The sequence below is a fragment of the Octodon degus genome, unplaced genomic scaffold, assembly GCF_000260255.1.
Source record: "Octodon degus isolate 3935 unplaced genomic scaffold, OctDeg1.0 scaffold00029, whole genome shotgun sequence".
NCBI lineage: Eukaryota > Metazoa > Chordata > Mammalia > Rodentia > Octodontidae > Octodon > Octodon degus.
Window position 1 is genome coordinate 6,343,585 of NW_004524605.1, and position 22,828 is coordinate 6,366,412.

At 54.9% G+C, this 22,828-nt stretch overlaps 1 protein-coding gene and 1 long non-coding RNA gene across 9 annotated transcripts in view; one reads left to right on the forward strand and one right to left on the reverse strand.

The window, feature by feature from the left end:
- Window positions 1-3,812, reverse strand: part of LOC111816307 — a 6,969-nt gene extending 3,157 nt beyond the window's left edge. The window contains exons 1-2 of the long non-coding RNA XR_002820733.1: window positions 3,744-3,812; window positions 1,624-1,737 (exon numbers count right to left, since the gene is read on the reverse strand). This is a non-coding gene — a long non-coding RNA (uncharacterized LOC111816307). The remainder of the gene's footprint in view (window positions 1-1,623; window positions 1,738-3,743) is intronic.
- Jade2 (jade family PHD finger 2) overlaps window positions 1,734-22,828 on the forward strand; it is a 46,985-nt gene continuing 25,890 nt past the window's right edge. Inside the window, exons 1-4 of one of the 8 annotated variants that reach the window (XM_023713249.1) lie at window positions 3,920-4,279; window positions 6,592-6,672; window positions 13,302-13,363; window positions 15,527-15,621. In XM_023713249.1, the coding sequence (XP_023569017.1) occupies window positions 4,152-4,279; window positions 6,592-6,672; window positions 13,302-13,363; window positions 15,527-15,621 (366 nt within the window). In that variant the 5' untranslated portion in view covers window positions 3,920-4,151. Of the gene's footprint in view, window positions 2,345-2,367; window positions 2,727-2,746; window positions 3,094-3,919; window positions 4,280-4,440; window positions 4,545-4,928; window positions 5,019-6,591; window positions 6,673-13,301; window positions 13,364-15,526; window positions 15,622-17,174; window positions 17,272-22,828 lie in introns of those variants that run through there. The other 7 variants (XM_023713245.1, XM_023713244.1, XM_023713247.1 and 4 more) reach the window with 7 other exon arrangements.

Here is a 22,828-nt window from a genome sequence, read left to right on the forward strand (position 1 = left end):
TTTATTTTTGTGGTACTGGGGGTTGAACTCAGGACCTTACACTTGCCAGGCAAGTGCTTATTCTACTGAGCTATCTCCCCGGCCCTCATTTATTTATTTTTAAATGGTACATTTCCTACCTCCAGTAAGTAAGTTCTGCAAGACCAGGCATTTGTGCCAGTCCCACTGGCGCTCTGTCTGCAGCACCTAGTATGCTACCTGGCACATGGGGGACACTCAACAAATTCTCAGTGAACAGAATGAGTAATGACACAGCCGTGAACTCCTGCTGCTCATTCCTTTGCCTGCAAAAAGTTAATGATTTGTGAGACTTTCAGTAAAGGTTAAGAAGTTATAATCAGCTTTATCATGATCATTTTTTTGGAGGGGGGTTTGGGGGGCCGGAACCGGGGATTGAACTCAGGCCCTTGCGCTTGCCAGGGAAGCGCTTATTCCACTGAGCCATCTCCCCAGCCCCCCCCCTTTTTTATCATGATCATTTTATTAACACTTCCAAGGTCAACTTCAGACAGGCAGAATGCTCAGGGGGCTCAAGAATTCCGAAGGGCCTCTCTGCTCTAAGCCAGGTTTCCCAGGCACTCTTCAGGGGACCTGGGTCTCGCCAGGAGTCATGGAACAACTTCAGAGTCCAAGTGCTGCTCATCAAACTGCCTTTCTTGCCAAAGTAGATGTGGGGTCCCCAGCCCAAATCAAACCGAAACAGTAATGCTTTTTATTTCTAACAGTGTAGTCAAATGGGAAGCGTACAGGTCTTGGAGATAGCTAGACCAGGGTGCCAGTTCTGCCACTGATTATCTGTTGCTGGTAAGTTACAAAACTGTTCTGGACAAGTAAGTTGGTTTTTTTGTTGTTGTTGTTTTGTTTTAATGAAAATAAAATGGAACCATTCTCATGGGCCCAGCACAGAGCAGGTGCTCTTTGTTTTTTTTTTTTGCGGAACCGGAGATTGAACTCAGGCCTCTCCTGAGCCATCTCTGGCCCCAACAGGTGTTCTTTCAATGGTCCTCCCCTCTGGCTTCCATTCCTTTAGGTAACTTTATAGCCATTCCAGCTCTGGCTCGGAGGAGAGGCCTGGCTTGTCCTCCAAGGCAAGTAACCCCCACCCCGGGCCAGAGCCAACCCCTCCACTGTATCTGATGCCTCCACCGGTATCCCCTACACCTGCTGAGACTGCTGGCCAGACCCTGACCATGAACCCTAGCACTTAGTTTTCTCTCTTGACCCTCCCCATGCCTGCAACTGGAACTCTTGGATATGTCTTCATGAGGATAAGACACAAATCATTTCACCCAAGTTTTCCACAGTTTAAACTTTCAGAGCAGGGCTGGGGATATAGCTCAGTAGAATAAGCAGGGTCCTGAATTCCATCCCCAGTACTGCAAAGAAAAAAAAAAAAGAAAAGAAAGAAAGAAAAGAAAAACAAGAAAGAAAAAAACCAAAAATAGGGGTCAGGGAGATGGCTCAGGAGAATAAGCGCTTCCCTGGCAAGCGCAAGGGCCTGAGTTCAATCCCCAGTTGGTGGGGGGACAGACAGGGAGTGAGGTATGGGGAAAAACACTTTCCTAGCAAGCAAGGCCCTGGATTCAATCCCCTGCCTGGAAAACAAAATACAAAAAAGGGCACCCAGTAAAGTAGTTCTGCATACTGTGCGTTGCCAGGCAGGTTCCGTCTCATACCCAAAGCATGGCTGCATCCATCTTGATGCACATGTGCGCAGGACAGTCCAATCCGCTCATTCTAGGAAGAGGCAAGAGACCCAGAGATTAGTTCACTGGTCCACACCACCCAGCTTCCCAGCTGCACAGCCTGGATTAGAAGCCAGGGTTTAAGTACTGGCTTCTGCACTCCAGGCCTCCAACACCTGTTTCCATGCACTGACCTTGGCCTGGGAGTATCCTACCACTTGAGCAGAGAGAGCCAGAGCCGGGTGGAAGTGCGAGATGATACCCAGCCCCTTCTGCCAGCCAAGCCTCCCCGCACTTTGTGAATGAAGGCCAAGGAAGAGAAATGTTGCAGTGACTCCCTTTGAGCTCATATTTCTTTCTCGTTGAAAAAGTGCTTATTTCAGCATCCATCATCTCTCTCTTTGTTGTGTAGACAATCCGCCCTGTCGGAAGCTTGGAGCTGTTATTATGAATTTGTTTATTATTAGATTTATTTCTCCTCTAAGCAAATGTGTTCACAATATTCCATCGGGGAATCTTCTTAATTGTCACATAAATGTCATCTTATGTAAATTGAATATTTATCTTCCCATGGAAGGGGGTGGTGGGAAAAGGAAGAATAAACAACCTTCAGTATCGGAGAGGGAAAGGGATTCACCCACGTGTCTTCAAAGCTAAAGGTGAGTTGAAAAAAAATCTTTGGCTCACCTTTGAGGGAGAGAGGAGGAAAAGTTGGTAACGATGCCCCGGGGATGTCGGGTTGGGCTGCGGGTCTCCCCAGAGCCCCAGTCCAAAGCCAGCCCACTTTCCCAGCCCGGGCCTTCCAAGGAGGCTCCGAATTGCCCCCCACCCTCCCCATCCAGGAGGCAGCTCTTCTCCTTCCTAGAGAGAAGGTGAGCGCGGCGGGCGCAGCGGGCTGGGTGGGTGTGGTCCGCGGCTCCGGGAACCGGCCCAAGGCCCTGCCACCGCCGGCCAGCCGCCCGACAGCCCGCCCGCCTGGCGAGCGCAGGCTCTTCTTCCAGAAACTGCGAGGATCCGAGCGCACTGTTTGTGCACTACAAGGTCAAGTCGGGAAGAGGAGCCGAGGAGGAGGAGGGGCGAGGCGGCGATGGGTGGGGAGGGGGGCGCCCCGCTTCCGCGCCAAGTGCCAGCCCTCGGAAGTTGCCCCTCGGTTTTTAACCCTTTAGGCGACGAGCGAGGGGGAAGGGGTTGCCCCGGGGCAAACTCCTGCTGGAGTCAGGATCTGCAGCCGCCCACCACCCACCCACCCATCATTGCTTTCCTCACCCCCCGGAAATGCGGGGCAGCGCCGGGCGCCAGGAGCACCCGAGATGGGGGAGGGGGCGACGAGCCCCAGAGGGACCCTCTCTACGCACCGCCCCTCTTTCCTTGAGGTCGCCCACAATTTCAACTTTCTCCCGCCCGGAAGGTTAGTTTCCATTTGGTGGGTGGGGGGGAGGGCCGCGCCCCCTCCCCCAGACTCGCGCGCCCCTCCCCTCCGCTCTCGCCAGCACTTTCTGCTCACTTCTGGTGCTGCAAAACGCCACACGATTTATTCGATTTCACATTTTTAAAACCACCCCTTCCAAAACCCGGCGGAGGGCGAGGGTCTTGTAGCGTTGGAGCCCCCGGGGGGAGGCGGGGTGCTCAGTGCAGACCTCGTTTCCTCCGCGAGTGTCGCCTCCAGGCTGTTATTTGCAAAGAAACGTCTTTTTGACGCAGGGAGAAATGGCAAATTTTAAGTACGTCATTAATATGGCGCCAAAAGATTTTTTTAAGTATAAGCTTGCTTCTTTTTTTTTTAAGGTTGCGGGGGGCGCCGCCCGGGTCTGGGGTGCGAAGGGGGCGGGGTGTGAGCAGAAAGTGTGAGTGAGTGGAGGGGCGGGGTATGTGTGTGAGTGTGTGAAGTGTGAGCAGACCTGACGGGACTTGCACGGGCGCAGCCGCCGCTCGGGCCCGGCCCTGGGGACAGGGCGGGCTGGGGGCGCCCTGGAGTCCACGAGGAGTCCGCGCCCCGGGTGCAGGCGGGCCGGGGGGCCGGCCCGGCACCCTCCTCCCCCGCGGGGCCCGCAACGCTACCTGAACCGCCGCCGGAGCCAAACAGCCTGGCGGAGGGGGGGCCGGGGGTGTGGGGAGCGGAGATCCGAGTGAATTAGAAAAAGTGGCTACTCCCCTCCCTCGCTCCTCCTGCCCGCCCCCACCCCACCCCCACCCCAACACATTTTTTTTTTTTTTTCTAAAGAGATCACAAGGAAGTCTTGGTTTAAAAAGAAACAGAAACATACACAGGGGGTTGGTGAATGGTGCCGACCGCGGCCATCGCAGTTGGAGGCTATTTTTGTGGGGGGTGAGCGGCGTCCATGGAGTTACTTTGCGCCCACTCCTAGCGGCACCGGTTTGGCTCTGGCGGGCTGACCGTCCCCAGCAGGGGCGCGGGGCTGGGGACGCCGCGGACCGGGTCGCCTCCCTCGCCACGACCCCGGATGGATGTGCGCCCCCCGCCCTCCCGCGCCGGCCCCGGGAGCTCCTGCTTTCGGGAGCATCCTTCCCGCGCCGGCCCCCGCCGCGGCGCGTAGCCGAGGGCAGCGCCCCTCGGGAGGGCACCGCGGAACAAGGTAAGATCCTGCCCCGGGCGGATGGGCCCTGCGCATCTCCACGGCATTATTTGGTATTTTTGCAACAGATCTGCCAGCGCTCCTCGCTCCCTCGCTCTCTTGCTCGCTCGCTCCCTCTCTCGCTGGCTGCCTGTTCTAGGAAGCCAGCGCGGGGGGTGGGGGATGCACAGCACAGGGGAGAGAGATTGCGCATGTTGGTCAGTCGTGTTTTAAAGAGTACAGTGCGGGGAGACTGAGAGGGGCGCATGCAACAACTTTTGGAAGGGTGAGCCTGGCGACCTTCTTTATTAATGACTGCGGCAAAGCGCCCCTGGGTCGGCGAGGGGGCGCGGGCGGGCGGGGGCGCGCCGGGGCCGCAACTTGCCCGGCGGGCTCCGGCCGGCCGGTGGGGCTGCGGCTGGAGCGGGGTGCGGGGGGAGGTCGAGCGGCCGGGGGCGGGGGCTCGCAGAACCCGGAGCTAGCAGCTTTCCTGTCGCCCTGAGTTTCATTTTGTTGATACGCAGCACGTCCGGGCGCCGAACCCGGCTGAGCCGGTGCACATGACCCCGCGCTGGGCTCACGTGCAGCCGGCCCGGTCCCAGACACCTTCCGGGGGCCAACGCCTCCGCTGTGCGCCCCCTCTCTGGGTTGGGTGCACGCGGGCGCTGCACGCGGGGGCAGCATGCTCGGCTCTTGGGCTCAGAGGCTCTGCACAAATTAGACACAGTTTTCTTGGAGGGGCGGGAGACACCTTTTCCAGGTGAGTGTGGAGGTGGGCGGCCCCCGCACCTGGGGCGCGGGCTAGGGTAGGGGACAGCGCCCCCTCCGGGGTTGCCGGGGAGTCCGGCAGGGGACAGGCGCTGAGAGAGTGGAAATGTACCGGCGGCGGCCGGAGCGGCGGGTGTGCGCCCGCGGGGCGACAGCAGGGGGCGTGGCCCTTGTTTACCTTCTTCCAACTCTGCCGGTTCGCGTCCCGCTCCGGGGATAGCTCTGCAGACCCCGGCCCTCCGCCTTCGCCCTTACACCCTGGGTGGTGCGGGAAAGGTGCCGGCAAGTGGCAGTCCCTGCCTGGACTCCCTCACCTGACCCTCAAACGAGTGACATTGCAGCCCCCGCCCCCACCGAGCGCTGCTGCAGTCCCTCCGCCGGATCCCCGGCCCCGCCCCGCCCCCGGCAGAGGCATCTTCCCGGCCTCACCTCCTTCCTCCCTCCCTCCCTCTCTCTTTCCCACCCACTCGCCTGCGCCTGCGGAGCGGCTCCCGCCCGCTTCCTCCCCGCCCGGGTGCAGACTTCTGGCTCCCTACGGTCCCTTCCCGCCCATCCCTGGGTCCTGAAACATCCCCTCCTCCGGCCAAGAAAAGAGAGGGGGGTCAGCTTGGCCCCTCGTGGCTGTTCAGCCAGAGGACGAGGATGTCTGCGAGTCAGGCAGGAAGGCTTCACTCTGGCTTCCAAAGGCCCAACCACCCCGGGCCCCGGCCCCTATGACACACCGCTGCCCGGCTGGATCGCCCCCCAGCCTCCTGGGATTTGGGTGCCCTCCCCCAAGTCTCCGAGACTCCTCCCCCACCCGCGGCGTCCAGCCACCCACCTCCCAGCGCTGCCCCTGGCCCGAGCCGCCTCTTGCCCTTCCTTCTCCAGGGCCGGAGCCCCCCGCAGCTACCTCCGGCTCCTCCTCCCGGCTCCCGCGGTCAGAATCACGCCGGCGCGCCTCCAGCCTGCGCTCCCGCAGACCGCCTCCAGGGGCAGGCTGGAGGCGCTCTCGAGGCTCCCTCTAATCCCCTTAGCCGCCGCAGCCGGCCCGGGCACTTTTTACCAGCTTGGCCGCAGGCCTTTTGCGGGGGGCTGGGGGAGGGGGAGGGGCTCCGGGTTTATTTTTGCTAAGGGCACATTTCAGCCGGCATCCTGAGTCTTTGCAGTTCCCGACCTCGCCTCTGGGCCTAGCACTGGCTGGTCTTCTGCGAGATTGCGAGGCATAAACTTTGATGCAGGGGCAACTTTGGGAGGGGGGTCGTCGGGGGTGATCACGTTCGTTTCCAGAGCCGTCCCAGAGGGCTGAGGAGGGACTGCTGTGGCAGTAGCAGGACCCTCAGGTTTAAGCCCAGAAGAGCTGCCGCGCCGCACCCCTTAAGTTTGTATTTATACCCAGGGCAGGGAGGTGGAGGACCTCCAGGCTCGCGCTCCTAGGGCGGCACTGATTCTTCTCACTGGTAAAATTCCTAGTAGGACATTTGGCAAAAGGACCAGGCAGAGAGCTGCCAACAGGAGCTGGCCCTGTTTCCTGGGTTCCCAAGATGCTGGTTTCTCCCCTGCCCAGACCTCTTTTCTCACCTTAGGGCTCTAAGTGAACGCACCGTGCGCCGTCCCTCTGTCCCATCGTCCTCAGGCGGGCTGGGACTCGTAGAACCACGGAGCAGAGGAGGAAAATAACAACAGAATAACCGTAAAGGGGGAAGGAATGAGTAATGAAGCTGACCCAGGCAGGAAGGAGGGCTTTCATGTTTAAACGATATTTGCTTTTTAGGTCACAGGCTGCAAAAACAGGCTTTGATCCGAAGTGGGCGAATAATTTATTGAGAAAGTCTGCATGGTAGGGGAAAAAGGATGTTTGTTTGATCTGGAGCCCTTTCTGTTGTCCCGAGTGCTTTTGGCTGTTGTTTTGAGTGGAAAAGCATTTGGTTCCACTGCAAATGCTCCTCGGAGGGAAGTCCTTACCCCCGGCAGCAGGACTTGGTGAGTGTTGGTTTTGAAACTGGCCAAGGGTCTCCCCAGCACTTTTGGAGATCAAGTATTTAAGAACCAAGTTATTTGGATTCTGGAGGCAGCAAATGTTTCCAGAACATTTTCCCATCAACATGCTTTTCCTTTCTTAAATTGCTTGGCCAAAGGGCCAAGAGGCTGTCGGTTGTCTCTTCCACTTAGCTTTGAATGACAGGTGAGCGGGGAACAGCCATGCCCCACAGCCCAGGCCCCACATGCACCTTAAAGTTAGGCCTTTGAGGCTGACTCCCCGGTCTTTGAGATTGTGGTCGGGGTGTTCTGGTTGTTTCAGTTAATGGGAGGAGCCTATTTTCTTGTCATTGCTTCTAACCAAGGCAGAGATTTTCAGTCCAAATTCTTCATACCACATGCTGCAGGCTGGCTGGGAGCCTCCGGGTTCTTGAGGTTTTCCTGAGAGAGGCTAGATTAGGAGTCATGGGCAGTACACCCCGGTTTGCTGTCCCTCACCAGGGTTCGTTACCATGTAGTTCCCAGAGCTTCCAGTTTCAGGTCCCCACTTGCAGTTTAGGAGCCCACACAGGTTGGTCCTAGGGGCTTCAGGGATTAGTGCTCTTGCCACATCCTGGAAATTGTGGGCTTGCATATGTGCGCTAGCCCTTTAAGGGTGAAACATCAGGCAGCCTTGGTTTGAAACCCAGCTGTTGAGTTAACCACCTGTGGTACAGCTCTGGACCTCAATTTCCTCACCTGCCAATGGGATTAATGACAGTCCCTGCCTCATGGTGGATGTAATAAGTGATATGTTGTAATTTATTAATGTGTATTGCATAGACTGCTCAGGACTAAGGGCATAGCCCAGTGGTATAGCCCTTGCCAAACATGTACGAAGCCCTGGGTTCCATCACCTGCACTGCAAAGAAAGAAAGAGGGGCAGGGGAGAACAGGATTGATCCCAAAGCAAGGCATGCAGAAGGCACTTGATTAATATTAAGCTAATAATGGCTTACTATTATTATTAATGACTCAGGAAGGGTACAGTGCAGTTTGGCCTTTGCCCTTTCACCTTTAGACTAGGCCAGAGAGCCAGCTCCTCTCTGAAGAAGAGGTCAGATATGGGAGTGAGCTAGCCAGGCCTTGGCCTTTGAGGGGAAGAGGAGGGAATTCCCAAAGGACAAAGTAGACAGAAGCCCTTTAGTTCCCTCGGGTCCCCTTGGCATGTCCTGGGAGCTGGTGTGGAGGGAAGGTATGGGCATGTTCTGGGAGAGCTGGGACACTTGGCGTTGTGGAATTATGGGCTCTGATGGCTCCCCAGGCGTGGAGAAGCAAGTCTGTGAAGCAGAGTTGAGAAATCCAGGCAGCAGCCCTCCCTCTGTCCTGTGCACAAAATCATTTTTGTAACTGCAATTACTGTCCCTGAGAAGGCATTAAAGTTAATGAGAGATAGGAAAGAGTGGGGCTCTGACCCCGGTTTCCAGCAGTTTAAAAGTGTGCAGCTCTTGTTTTCTGAGCGTCTGGCCTTCCCGACACAAGGAGGCTCTGAGGACAGGTTTTCCAGCCGAAATATCATTAAATTGTATTAGCATCTTATTACACACACGCCTTAGCGGTCTGCCTCAGACAGGGAGAGTTTTTGTTTCTATTTGAAAGATTGTGTCTGGAATGGTAAATTGCCTGCTTGAAAGCCCCTTTCCCCCCTTTTTTGGAGGAGGACGAAATCCTGCTGTGTGTGGTGGCGGCCAGGCTAGGTCTGGTGGCCCCTGGAGAGGAGAGAGCGGAGGCCAGGTTGGGGTATTTAACTGCCCAGGGGACCGTGGCAGCAGCAGAGCTGAAAGGCCCACTGTTCCCTGGGTCAGCTGGAAGGGCGCTAATGGAGGCTCAGGGTGTTTGTTTGAGTTTATTTGCAGAGAGGTCTTTAAAGGGGGCTGGCACTGGGCAGTGGTGTTCCAAGGCGACACCCAAGGCCCTCACTAATACCGATGGCCAGGCTGCCAAGAAAACATTTGCCACCAAATTGCTGCCCTATTACTGAGTTGACATTGATCGCTAGCCAGGAGCCCCACCAAATAAAGCCTCATGGAAAATGTGCGAGGTCAAGACAGGGAAGGCGGGCTCTGGAAACAGGGCCAGTCTTGGGCTGCCGTTTTCACTCCTGCAAATGCAGGTGGCCTAGCTGGGCCACGTGGTCTCAGGACTCCCTGTTATCCTGGGTGCAGGGGCTACTAAGGCAGCCTCAGTGATCTGGAAAGACTGTCTTAACAGGTCAATAATTTCTGACATTGCCAGTTAAACAGAAGACTCAATGCTATTATGGGCTACTGGACTCTTTTAGAATATTTTGCTGAGTTTACACACCTATAATATTCAATAACGGAACTTAGAAAAAATGGGGTATGCCTATGAATGTCCATTTTGTATCTGTGTATTCAAAGTGGTTGGGATAGATATATAGTTGCATTCTCTTAATGAATAGAATGATTTGTTCTAATGGTGTTTGTAAATAGGATCACAAGTCCGCATCTTGTACAGCAATTAACCACTAAGAAGAATATATGCAGTGTATTATTTGTTGAAACTGTACTTCCGATTTGATTTGAAACTGTCTCATTGCTATCTGTTTATCAATAAAACTTTGAAAAAAAAAAAAAAAAAAACCCATTTTTTTCAAAAAAAAAAAAAAAAAAAAAAAAAAAAAAAAAAAAGACTGTCTTAACACTCCCAAGGAGAAGGATATTCAACAAGTAGCCCGAAAACTCCAGGCATGGATGTTCCACAGACCTTGAGTAGCATGGTGGAAAATCCTTTATATAGGTTGATGGGTCAAGACTGATGTAGGCAACACTTAAGCATAAACCCGGAGGATGAAAAATCCAGCATTTGTAGAGGAGCATGATAGGCCCAGGACTTGAACCCCAGAGAATTTGGCTTGCTTAAGGAAATAAGAGGCCAGCGAGGCTGGAAAGTGGTAAGGAAGGGGCTTGTGGTCACCATGCTCTTGTCGAAGCAAGCATGGGCCAGATTGCATAGGGTCTTGTGGTCAGGGATTGAGAGTGGTTCTTTGATCAGCAGGCAGCTTTTTAAAGATGTTCAGTCTGTGTGTAGTGAGATCTGATCTCTGCACTTTGGAGGCTACTGGGTCAGGATGCAGCTCAGTGGTAGAGCACTTGCCTAGCATGCGAGAGACTCTTCTGTCTCCAGCATCTCCACCGAAAAGAAAAAGATTGGCTGCTGCGTGGAGCCTGGTTTGTGGGGGCGCGATAGAGAAGGCTAGGAAAGGAACAAGGAGTCCAGGTGAGAGATGTGATGGGCTTGCACCTGCGTGATCTGAGAGGTGGAAAAAAGTGGTCGTGTCATGGAGGGAGAGGCAGCTGCGCGTGCCCGGCTGGCTGTGGGTACCGAGCGTGCATGCAGCTGCTGCCCCAGTGGAGTTCTCAGCAGCCTGCAGTCTGGAGTGGGGCTTCATCCTGTGCCTTGAGGGTGGAGAGGTACATATGCTGGGCAGGAAAAGGAGACATTGCCTTCCCTGGAGTCTCCTTCAGGAAGGACTCTGTCCCCTGTACAGTGAGTGCCCTGGGGTGTTGATGTCTCCCAGAACATCTTGCCTTGGGAGGGATTGGAGCAACCGAGGTGAAGCGTTTGCACCTGCCTTCGCGGCCTTGGCCTTCTAAGGAGTCCTCTTTGTTGGGCTGGGTGGGAGGGTGACTTGTGGGGCAGAGGGCTTTTCATGGGGAAATGGTGGGTGCTCACTGGCTTTGCAGTGGGTGTGGTTCAAAGGAAAGAAGCTTCCCACGGAAGCCTGAGTGTGATTCCAGTTAACACCCCCCCTGCCAAATCTGCTCCCCTAATTACAGGCTCCTAGGGGGCAGCCCTGACCCAGGGGAGTGACCCCTGGGCACTGCGGGAGATAGATTTGGACAGTGCCTGGCTTGGGCAAGGCGTGGGTCTGGGCCTTGTGCAAAGGGCCTGCACAGCGAGTGTGTCCATTCCAGGGGTCCTCCCCGGGTTCACTGCCCTTTCCGCCCAAATGCTTCCTGGTGCCCACCGGCAGGACTGCCCCCTGTAGACTGAGGCTGCTGTGGTATTCACAGCACCTGCGTGGAGCACCAGCCCCTGTGCTCGGGCTCTGCGCTGCTCGCATTTAGACTTACTAGCTGATTCTGGCCCATGAACGTGTTTAGTTTGGCCCTCTGAAAGTGTTTGAAAAACTCTGACTCAGTTGCCAGTAGTTTTAAATTCAAGAGACTGGTATAAAAATCCAGATCCAGCTTACCTCCTGGGAGGTAGTTCTTTGCCAAAGACCTTGGCCTGGTGAGCAGTAAGGCAAGGATTTGAACCCAACCCCCATCCATGGCTCAGCTCCTGCGCCACTCCCCTGAAGCCAGGGCCTTGTGCACGCTGAGCACATCCCTTTCTACTGAATTGCACCCCCCCACCGGCCCCATAGCTTCTGCATTTAATGCTGTGGGAACCCTAGCTTGGACGTGCAATCTCTTTGGAAAGAGAAATGTGATTACCATTCAGGATTGTAGGTGAAGAGGGTGGGGCCATGGAGAGTGCTTCTCCCTGCCTCCTGTGCACTGGTGACAGGGCTGGGCAGCATTCGGCCAGAGCCGGCCTTTCTCACATGTTTGACCCTGAGGCCTGGGAAACCGGGGAGCATCGCTGTGGGCATTGGGCTGCTTGCTCTGTGCTGCACAAAAGGTCAAGAGTGCGGCCTCCTGAGCTAAACACCAGCCAGTTACTTAACCTCCAAGCTGCAGTTTCCTCATCTGTAAAGGGGAAGCAGCCTTCACATCCTTCTGCCACCAAGAGATGTTTTGTGGGTTCCACAAGGTCCCAGTGTGGCAGAGAAACTCCCCACCCCACCACCGCAAGCGTGCTTAGCAGAGGCAGTTGCTGTCGCTCCTTCTCTTGGGCATCTGTGCTGCTGGCGCCACCCAGTGTCCCTCAGCTCCTCCCCCTACGGTGACACTACCCCCTTTGGAGCTCAGCAGCAAGCAACCCCAGAGGTGCTCCTGCCATTCTGTTGGCCCTCTGGGGTGGAGAGATGCTCCTGGCTGAGGTCAGATGCAAGGCATGAGGGTGATCCTGGTCACTGCCTTACTGAACAGGTGTCCCCTGCAGGGGACAGCAGGAACAGACCGGGAAGGGCAGCAGGCAGTAGTGGGTGTTAGGTGGCAGGTGAGACCTAAGCAGGCTCCATCCTCACCTTAGCACTGGCCCCAGAACAGCTGTGAGACCCCGAGCAGCTTATCAAGCTGCCCCCCAAGGGGATTAAAACAGGCTGCCAAGTGGGCCTCTGCAGGACTAGAAGGGTGGGTGGGAAAGGCTTCCAACAGAGCAGGGTGCTGAGATGCCCGCCTGGAACCCCAGCTCCTCGCACAAATTGGATGCTTAGCCTGGGCAACTGGGTGATTTCCGGAGACCCTGTCTCAAAATTTAAAAAAAGACTGAGTGTGGCAGAGTGCTCGCCTAGCTGTGTAAGCTCCGGGTCCCTTCGCTGGCATTGTACCTGAACAGAAAGGTTTCCAACAGGCTGGAGCTAATGGTTTGTACAAAGACCGCCCAGCCTGGGCTCGGGGATTAGCCTTCGCCTCAAAGTTCAAATCTTATTGCAGCCAGTTACGAAAAAGGCAAGGCACTGAGCTGCCTCTGAGTGGAGTGGGTAGCTCACAGTTCACTGGGTTATTTGGGGCGCAAAACAATATGGGTAAAGAAGGGGCCCTGGGTTCTGTGTGAGGTCTGTGTTGGGGGGGCTTTTCCATCTGAGATGAAGTTAGTTTGCACTTTTGTCTGGAGAAAGACAATGAGGGTAGGGCGCCAGTGGCCAAGCCCGGGGCAGTCACCCTGAGTCAGTCACCCTCGGTCTGATACTGTCTCAGGCACCCACCCCAGCTGGCCACCATTTTGCACAGTGCCCTCAGTGCTGGCTTGTCCCTTATGGGGAGGCACGGACCTTCCTCGAAGGATCAGTCTTGTTCCTTCTTCTCCCCTCCTCCCCTGCTCTCTGTGTAGGACACTCAGGAGGTGCCTGACCTGGGAATGGGTTTTCTGCTGGGACCAGGTTTCAGTGTTGTCTTTGGCCAGACCTCTCATCTGAGCGCTCTGGCTCTGGAGATAGAGATGCAGCCTCTGCTCTCAATCCCTCCACTGTGGGTGGGTGGGGAGCATGCAGGGCCGGTGGAGGAGAAGGTGAGGTCGGGATGGGCCTTCTCTTCCTCCTCTGCAGGGGCGTGGGTGTGGGGTTGTGGATGACGGCTTGGTGTTCTGACAGGCTGAGGACTTCCCAAGCTGTCCACGAGTGTAACAAACCTCTCTGCCTTTTGTTGCAGATGGAAGAGAAGAGGCGAAAATACTCCATCAGCAGTGACAACTCTGACACCAGTGACAGTAAGACTTCCCGTCTGGGGCTCCTGCAGGGAAAGTGTGTGAGGCCTGGGTAGGAAGGGGCTGCCCTATGGTCTCAGCTCAGCCAAGGGGTATAGTGATAAAGCATAGATCGGATTGGGGCCCTCTGCTCTTCATCTAGTTCTGCACCCTGCCCGTGACCTGCAGGGTCTTTCTGTCCCTTTCATTTTACTTCTCTTACCTTTTAGGTCTCAGCCATACTCATTTTGCTGTGGTTAGGATAGCTCTGCTGCCCTCAGGGCCTTTGCAGGTAGCACTTCTGGCTAGTGGAAGAAAAAAGGCCCTTTTTGCCCTTCCCGCAGGGTCAGGACCCTTTTAGGAAGTCTTTAATATCATCTAAAACTTGTTGCTCTTGACTATAATTATCCGATAAATACTCTTCTCCAGCCAGTGGGACACAGCTTGATAAGAGGGCTCAGGTCATCTTGGCTGCTATATCTGCAGCTGCAATCTGGCATATAGTAGGTGCTGGGTAAATGTTGAGTGAAGGAACTGCTGAAGAAGCCCACACTCCATGAGCTCTTGGAGGCAGAGATCTACCTCGCCGAAGTGGAGTAGGTGTGTCAGGTGGCCACCGGGTGGGAGGAGCCAAGGCATATGGTCAAGGAGAAAATGGGGCTTCCAGAAGGAGCCTCTGTAAGCTGGGAGCAGAGAAGGTGGGGAGGTTGGTGCGAGGTGAGAGCTGCCATCCAGCAGCTCTTCTCAGACGGCCTGGGAAGCAAGGCGTGTGGGTGCCCGTTGGAGTGAGTGGTTCCATCCACTGTGGGTAGCAGATCAGGCGGATGCCACCTAGACGCAGCTGTGCTGCCGCGGCGGCCGGGCCCGGAGCCCTGTGCCGTCTGTTCACACGCGATGAACCAGGGTGGCGTTAGTGGGGTCTGTGAAGCCCCTCCTGGTTTGCGGAGTTCCTTGGCCCCCTGAAAGCCTCAGTGTGATAGCATGGCTGGTGAGGGCCCAGCCCCTTTCCTGCACCTGGGTTTCACTCACTGGCTTTGGGTCTGGCTGTGGTAGCCAGCTTGGCCTCCCCATACGGAGATCACAGCATCTACCTCGTGTGGCTACAAGCGTTGCTTACGGCCCAGTTCAGTAGAACCAAGAACCACAGCCTCAGTGCCTGCAGAGGAGCCCTTCGAGGAGCACGTGCACAAATGGGCATCTGGGCCCTGAGCCCTGGAGCTTCTTCAGGACTGGGCCAGGCAGGGGCCACTTCCTCCTCCAAGCCCCCACTATGCCCTATGACTGCTACTCTTGTTTACCCAAAGCAGTGGGTCTGTCTGTGACCCTTCTTGATGTTTTATTGACTCCTAGGACCAGAGGGCCTGCAGTCTAGCAAGGGCCTTAGGCCTTGGGACCAGTAATGCTTACTGAGGAATCCCTTTGTGGCAGGGACTGCGCTCAAGGGCACGGTGCCATTCAGTCAGCCCGCGGAAGACAGTTCATCTCTGTGCCTCTGCGTTAGCTTCACCTCTCTGTGCCCAAAGGCTTGAGGTGGCTGGTTTATTAAAAGGAAGTCTATTTAGCTCACAGTTGGGGGAGATTTCAGTCCACGAGTAATTGGTCCTAATAACATAGGTTTCTTTTCTAAGGCCCAACATCCTAAAGGTGTACAGGTTGTCCCAGTAACACCACCCTGGGGACCACATCTCCAGTGTACGGGCCTTTGGAGGACACTTGTACAAACCATCACAGCCCTGCTTTATAGAGGAGCAAACCAAGGCTCAGAGATGAGATCGTTTGCCTAAGGCACCGGCCAGCTAGTAAGAGGCAGAGTCAGGTCTCATATGCTTGGGGGTCTCTGCGTCTGCTTCAGCAGCTTCCCGCTGCCCCATTTTGCCTGTAGGATTGCGCTGTACCTAACTTGCAGCTGGGAGAGGGCACCCAGCGCTTGCTCAGCACCCCTTGACTGAAGCAAGAAGCAAAGCCCCAGGAAGTCCGGGACCACTTGGCTGGTGTCACACAGTGAGGCACCTGCCTTTGATTTTCCAGGCCCTTTCGGGTGGATGAGCGCAGAGGCTGAGACCCAGAGCAGGGACAGAGGTCTCTCCTGGTCACTGAGGCCCAAGCTTTGCTTGCAGCCCCCTACCCTGCTGTGGGTGGGGGCGTGGCTGGCCCTCCAGGACCCCTCATGGGCCCTTCTCTCTGCAGGTCACGCCACACCTACGCCAGTGTCAAGATGTCCCAAACTGCCGAGCAGCACCAAGGTGGGCTGGCCCCGGCAGAAAGAAAAGAAGCCCTCAGAGGTGGGTAGTGATGAGCGGCGAGGTTCTTAGAAGCCTGGGTGGGGGTTGCTGGGGCGGGGCAGTGAAGTGCTGGCACAGGTGCATGGCTCAGGGTGAACAGGGAGGCCAGGGTGGCTCCGTGGAACGAGTGAGGCCCTTTCGCCTAACTTCCTCTTAGGTCGTCCTCAAGCTGTTCCTATCCATCTGAGGAGAGAAACACTGCTCTCCAGCTGGAGTCAGGCTGAAGGATGGGGTCCGCCGAGCCACCCCCATAGTAATTCTCTTATGATGGGATCACGAGTGGGTGTGCATTGTTAGCCTTCCTCCTTTGGTCTGCGGTGTCTCCCACAGATGGGGGTGTTGGGGGCTTATGGAGCCGTGGGGCAGAGGATTAGTAGGCAGACTTACACCAGGGCCCTGCCTCCAGAAGCCCTGGGAAGGCTGCGTCCTGGGGCCTGCTTGTCCGCCCTCGGCCTTCGATGCCGGTGCCCCTGCACGGAAGAGGCCTTGGGCCCAAGTTGGACCGCAGGGCCTTGCAGGTTTGGGTTTCCAGCATTGCTCTGCAACCTGGGAGAATCCACACATTGACTGGGCACTGCTTTTTGTTGTTGTAAAAAGTTTTAAATGTTTCTTTAAGCAGTGGCAAAGTTAATTCGAGAAAGTAAAAGTAAAGCGGGAAGGAGAAACTGGCTCTGCAGAGGAAGCTTGAGCCGACTGAGGAGAAAAAGGGCAAAGGCCAAGGTAGTAGTACAGGCTTGTCCTGAGCGCACTTACGGAACCCAGGCTGGCCTTGAACACACAGCAAACCTCCTGCCTCAGCCTCCCAAGTGCTGGGGTGACAGGTGTGGGCCATCATGCCAGCCCTTTTCATGTCTTTTCAATCATTAAAGGGTACTTTTAATTATTAACAGGACTCCTGAGATCTCTCATGGATGAAGGAAACTTTGAGTCTTAAGGTCATGTCTCTTAAGACCTTGGAAATCTTGGGGTAGGGAAGGCTGGAGTTCCCAGAACTCTTGGTTTAGGTTGAGGGAAGGTGTTTCTTTCCAAGCCATTCCTGTCTTTCTTGTCCCCCCACCCGACCCTTGGAAGCCATCCTAGTACCAGTATTTAGCTAGCCGTTGGGAGGGCATCCGGAGAGCTTTGCATTTGAAAAAGGGCTGCACCTCCTGGAGTGGCCTAGTCCTGAGTCTTTCATCTTGGGAGGTGGGGCCCGGTCCTTTGAGACCCCTGTTCCCCATTCCCCCACCTGGTACCCTTTCCTTGTCCCTTGGGGGAGGGGTAAAGATGAATGGCGAGATCTGTGGGGACACTTTTAGGGAGGGGAGGCTCTTCCCGCGCCTCTCCCCCACAGGAGAAAGGAATGGAATGTGCCAAAGGCAAGTGAGGTGCCCTCCTGGCCTTGAGACCCACAGGGTCCCCAGTTGCTACAACTTTGTTTGCCCCTCCCCCATGGTTTCAGTAGTCAAGAGTGGCCACCTATCTGTACCTTCCTAGCCCCCAGACTAGAAGTATCACACCTATTTGGGACAAGAGGAACCTACTCCTTAGAATTTCTCCTTGTCTCTGGTCAGGTTGGAGTGGGGTGGAGACCCTTCTGTTGACCCTCCCCGCTTCCCGGACCCAGGCTGATCCCAAGCTCCTCTCCTCCCAGCCCTTCTCCAAGCTCAGGTGAGAGGAGGGCTGCCTCCCGGGGCCCAGCTGCCATCTACCCCAGGATCTGGCTTGGCTGGGAGGAAGCAGGTGCCGGCAAAGGCTGAGAAGCAAGAGCAATTTGCATGGGGGAGAAAATCCCCCTGCCTCTTGGGTTTTCCAGCCCAGAGCCTTTGTACCTAAAAATAGAGTCAAAGTCTGGTAAGGGGCCTGCTGGGGGCCAGCTAGGAACAGTCCCAGGACCCAGGCCAGCAGCCTCTTGCAGGTGGCTGTGGGGTCTGAGTGGGAGGTGCCTCCCCCTCCCAGCTTCCAGGAGGGCTGAGGCGTCCTCCCAGCCTTGAACGTTGGCCAAGGACAAGATTTTCCTCCCTCCCATAGCAGGCTGGAGAGCAGCCTGTGAGGTTTCCCTCTTCCCCTAAGTGAGAAGGTTGAGCCGTGGCTGCCATAAATCCTGAGTTATCGTGGGACAGAGGAGATGCCGTCAATGAAAGCTTCCAAATTATTTGGCTCGTGAGAGGGCGGAGAGGAAAGCGAGGACTTGGCTGCAGAGAATGTTTGCTCTAAATTGCACTAAATCTGCTCACCAGGCTACTCCCTTCTCTTTCTGTGAATGAGCTGTAAGAGGTGAGCCAGGCTTTCCAGGCCTGGGGGCCAAGGGCTTTGGGCATCCTAGCAAAAGGGTTCTGGGAGCCCCTTGTGTCTGGAGCCTTATGGAGTGGCTGCTGGACAGGTCTCACATGGTGTTCTCTGTCTGGAATGCTCGCGGAGCATCCGTGTGGTGCAGAAAATCCTCTGGTGCCTGTAGACTGGTGGGATGCAGGGTTCCTGGCCCCTTCATCTCCGCAGGTGGACAGGTATGGGGCAGATTTGGGGGGCGCTCAGTGGGTGTCCAGTGAACCCAGCTGCCGTGCGATGGCTGGGATTGGGTTTAGGTGAGCCAGACAGGGCTGCCCTTTGGTGCTGCGTCGGGCTGTTCCTCTCAGTACCTGCCAAGGGTACAAATTGGGATGCCCTTATTACCAAAGGAGATGTCCAGGACTGGAGACAGTGCTGACCAGAAGTCAGGACCCTGGACAGTGTTTCCGATCTGGTTCTTACTCAGTGGGCAGGCCCTCCCTCACTGGCAAGGGGCCTGGCAGACCTTAGAGCTGAGGGCTGCAGGCACAGACCCGAGAACCTCAGTGGCTGGGTCGGGATTTTTGATGGAAGGACATAAAGTCTGAAGCTCATCCCAGAATCCTCTTGGGCCATGAAAGGAAGAGGGGAACTGAGCCAGATCTTTGCCTGCCCTTGTGGTTCCATCCCCTGGCCCTTAAATCCTCACAAAGGGGAAGGGTTTGTCCCAACCCTCCTAGCTGCTTTAATCATGTAAATTTTTCTACAGCTGGGTTTCTGGCCAGGCCTGTCTCATCAGATGAAGTAGCCTTTCCTAGTTTAGTTCTTAGCCCCTGGTGGGACTCACCTCTGAGAACTCAGTTGGAAAGGATTTTTCTACAGCCTGAGAGCAGACTTGCACCTAATCCCGCCCCTGGGTATTTTGACTGAAGTGGTCTGGAAAAAGGCCCCTCACTGTACCGTTGTAAAATCCCTCCTACTGAGGCTGGGGTTAAAGCTCAGATCTTCCATTTGCCAAAGAGGGTTTCCTGGTGTGTTGTTGCTGGAAGCTGTGGCAGGATTGAGGGGGAAGGGGTCTCCAGGGACCTCAGCAAAGGCAGGAGTGGGCTGACACCTCCTCTTCCCCTCTTCCCGGAACTTCTTCCATAGGTGCTGACTTGGCCTGCCTGGGACCTGAGGGACACTTCTAGAAGAGCTAGGGGCCAGCCCTGTGGTTGGTGCTGCAGGCTTTGTCTTCCTCCAGTCTGGGGTAGGGAAGAAAGAGGAAGAGCGAGGCAGGCTTGGGGTTTTCCCCTGACAGGCCATGGCAAGGACAGAAACGTGCTTTCAGGAAGTCCTTGTCCCCAGGAGTCAGCCTGGGCAGCCTGCCTGGGACCCCGAGCTGCGGGTGCTGAGTAAGATCAGCAGGCACTCAATGCGCCCAGGAGGCCTGGCTCCAAGCTTGGGCAGTGCCAGGGGCTAGCGCATCCCCAGGGAGCTTGTGTCACAGGATGCAGGTGCAGTGACACAGAAAATGGCTGTTAGTGGAGGTACAGCCAGTTTTTCCAAGAGGTTCAGGCTTTGCCACTGTGACTCTGGGCAAGTGATTTGTTCCTTTCTCCCTTAGCCTGGGGATTGTCTTCTGTTCACACCGTGGTGCTTATGTTCTGTAGATGTGATTGATCTTTCCTGAGACCCCTGGGGTAGGGGGTGGGGAGGCCCCAGAGATGAGTGGTGTCAGAGGTCAGGGTGTCAGGTGAAATTAACACCCTGAAATAGAAGCCTCCATGGAGTTGCCAGCTCCTTTGTAGGTCCTCGTGACCAAGTAGCAGGGGCCTAGAGGGGAGAAGGAGACCTTTTTGAGCTCCATGGGGACCCCTCACTGATGCCTCAACTCTGGACTAGGGGAGAGAGGTGAAAATAACCTCTGCTGCCAGCAAGGGGGTGTCCCCTAAAACTGGTGTCCAGTAAAACCCCCTTCCACTCGCCTGGCAAATGGCAGTGAGTGAGGAGGAAACTTTGCAGCTCCACCCCTTGCATTTATGAATGGCAGCCCCCCCCACCCCAACAGGGGTGATGTGGGGGTGCTGGCCAGATTATGCTGGGGCTGAAACATAGGATACAGCAAAGGACATCCTGGAGGAGCAGAGGTATTATCCAGATGTTTAAGGTAACATTTTTTCTATGGCATATGTTGTAGCAACATGGAGAACACTCACAAACCTGAGATTAAATGGGCGAATCCCAGAGCCTGCCTTGTGCCGGCTCCTGTGGTTCTGAGCCACCTTTGTGGCCCACAGCAGGTCCTCTCCATGCTGGAGGGCGGCAGGGCAGAGGGTGGGGGGCCTTTGCCGTGGGCCAAGTGCCTGGTCTCTGAGATACCGTTCTAGGGTGGGGGAAAAGGATCCACTCTTTTTTTTTTTTTTTTTTTTCAATTAGTCGGAAACACTGTTGCTCCCGCCAGCTGGAAAGGCCTGCCTGGCCTCTGGGACTTGTCTTGCAAAAGAAATGCGTGCAATAAATTCTCTTTAAGAGCAGGAAGTGCTATTATCCTTGTGAAAGTAAGAGAAAGTGAGGTGGAGTATTTTTGTTCTTGCAGCATTTGATCAACTCAGCCTAGTGGTGGCCGAAAAGATGCCTGGGAGAAGGGCGCTAATCCCAGAGCCCTCTGCTGGCGTTTTATATCTAATTTTAACTATGAAGTTTGCTCTTGGCTGAGGATATTGTTTATCAGCGTGCAGCCCATAAAGATTATTTAAAAGATAGAATATTTGTTGACTTGCTGTCAATGTTCAAGAGCACTGTGGGCCTCAAGCAAGGGGCTTGACCTTTAGGAATATTTGTCTCTGCATCTGTAAAGTGAGGGCAGTATGAATTCGGTTGGACCATGTAGTAAAGCGTTTAGCACAATACCACATGTGACGTGACTCCACTGTTAGCTGTTACTTCTGATGATGGGACTATCCAGGAAACACTTGGACAGACCCTCAAACTTGCCTTGGAGTTGCCGGTGTACTCCCTCCTGGGATAGACAGAGGTCAGGGAACGGCTGTGCTAACAACCATTTCTCTCAGCTGAGGGACAGTGGCCAAGGCCAGTTTCTATATCCTGCTTTGGGTTAGTCTCCTGCCTCAACGCTCCCTACCTGCTCCCTATAGGTCTCTGCTTGACAGGAAGATTCAAGGTGTGGTCATACTTAAGGCAGATCCTGGGCTTCATCCGTTCATTCATTCATTCCACATGTATTTGTTTTTTCTTTTTCTTTCTTTCTTTTTTTTTTTTTTTTTTTGTATTTTAGGGAAGGGTCTGCAGGGTATTCAGGGTCTCACTACTAGATCAGACATGTAGTGATCTACCTGTCTACAGCCTCCCGAGAGCTGGGATTACAGGCACGCGCCACCATGCGTCTCAATTGCCATTTCGGTGTGCCCTTGGGGAAGGGCCTGCACGGCAGACCCCCTGCGCATCCGCTGACCTATTTGGCCAGCCCTCACCACATGTATTTCTCAAACACCAGCTGTATGCCAAGTGCAGTGTGAGTGTTTGTTTGAAAGTCTCGCTATTTAATTGAGGCTGGTCTTGAACTCACTGTGTGACCCAGGCTGGCCTCAAATTCAAGGTGATCCTCCTGCCCAGCCTCCTGAGTGCTGGGTTACAGGCGTGTGCCGCCACACCCGCACCAAGTGCAGCATTGCACATGGGTGCAGTTATGACAGGACACGTAGGATGGGTGCAGGGTCTGTCTGTCAGCAGTTAATTATTAGAGGAGACAGACATTGAACAAAAAATGACACACATAATTTCATTTTGTAATTGTGCTAAGTGCCTAAAAGAACCAAACTCCCTCTTGGTGCCTCTCGGTCTAAAGGACGCTGATGTAGTAACTGAGCCCTGGAGAGAGGGCGGCACCAAGTTTTCGGGATGAAATGTTCAAGTAGCAGCTACAAATCACACCATCATGTATTAAAACTTGCGGGGTGCCTGCCCTCTGGGTTCCAGCACACTTTGGGGGTTCCCTGTTGTTTTTGGAGCTCACAGCTGCTAGTGCTCCTTTCTTGCAGAGCCTGTGTTCAGTTCTGGGGAGACTTGTGTGGATGGTGTGGCCGCAGGTTTCAGGTAAAGGAACCCCATGGCCGCCACGTGATGTGTTCTGAGGTGACATCCCTACGTTGGGGCTCAGTGGGGTTTTCAGCACCCCCTGAGGCTGCGTACCACCCTTGGCACTCACCCAGGTTGTTAAATTGGAGCTTGAGGTCACTAAGCCTCCTTCGCACTGTTTGAAGAGGCTCTGGTGAGTGTCTCCCTAACAGCTCAGCAGAAGTTGGTTGCCAGGCAGCGGACCTTTCAAGACAATTTGTCCATTTCTGCCAAAAGAGAAAAAAGTAGTAAACATTTACATACTTTAAAAAAAAAGGCTTGTCATCCACCTTGCAGCTTTCCTGCCATGGCAAGAATTCTGCTCACCAGTGCCCATCGGATTCTTATTTAGTTGCTGAAAATTAATTCAGAGGAGTTTTAGAATAATGGATTATTTTCCAGGTGAATCCCTGGCCATTCAGAACAAAAACTGTTCAGCTTAGAAATGGGCTGCTGTATTGATGGTACTACCAGTGTGCAGAGGCCACTCAGGGAGGCCACTGAGTGCCCAGCTGTGGTTTTGGCCACCAAGGAGGAGGCACCTGACCCATGAGTGGCCCGGGTCTTCAGTCCCCAGTGAGCTCCAGGCCCCTGCTCCTCTGTGAGGTTCCACATGGTGGCCCTGCCAGACCTCTGTAACTCCCTCCTGGTGGGAAAGGCAGGGCAGTAAACTGAGAGAGTCCAAACAGGAGCTGAGAGAGTTCAGACAAAGCAGAGCCCAGCCGGGTAATGGGTGAGGCTTCTCAGCTATAGAGGAGCTGGACCAGGCTTTTCAGGGTGAGGCCAGGCACCCATAAATGGAGTGCAGAAAACCCCTTTGGCAAACAAAAACAGGGTCCCAGGG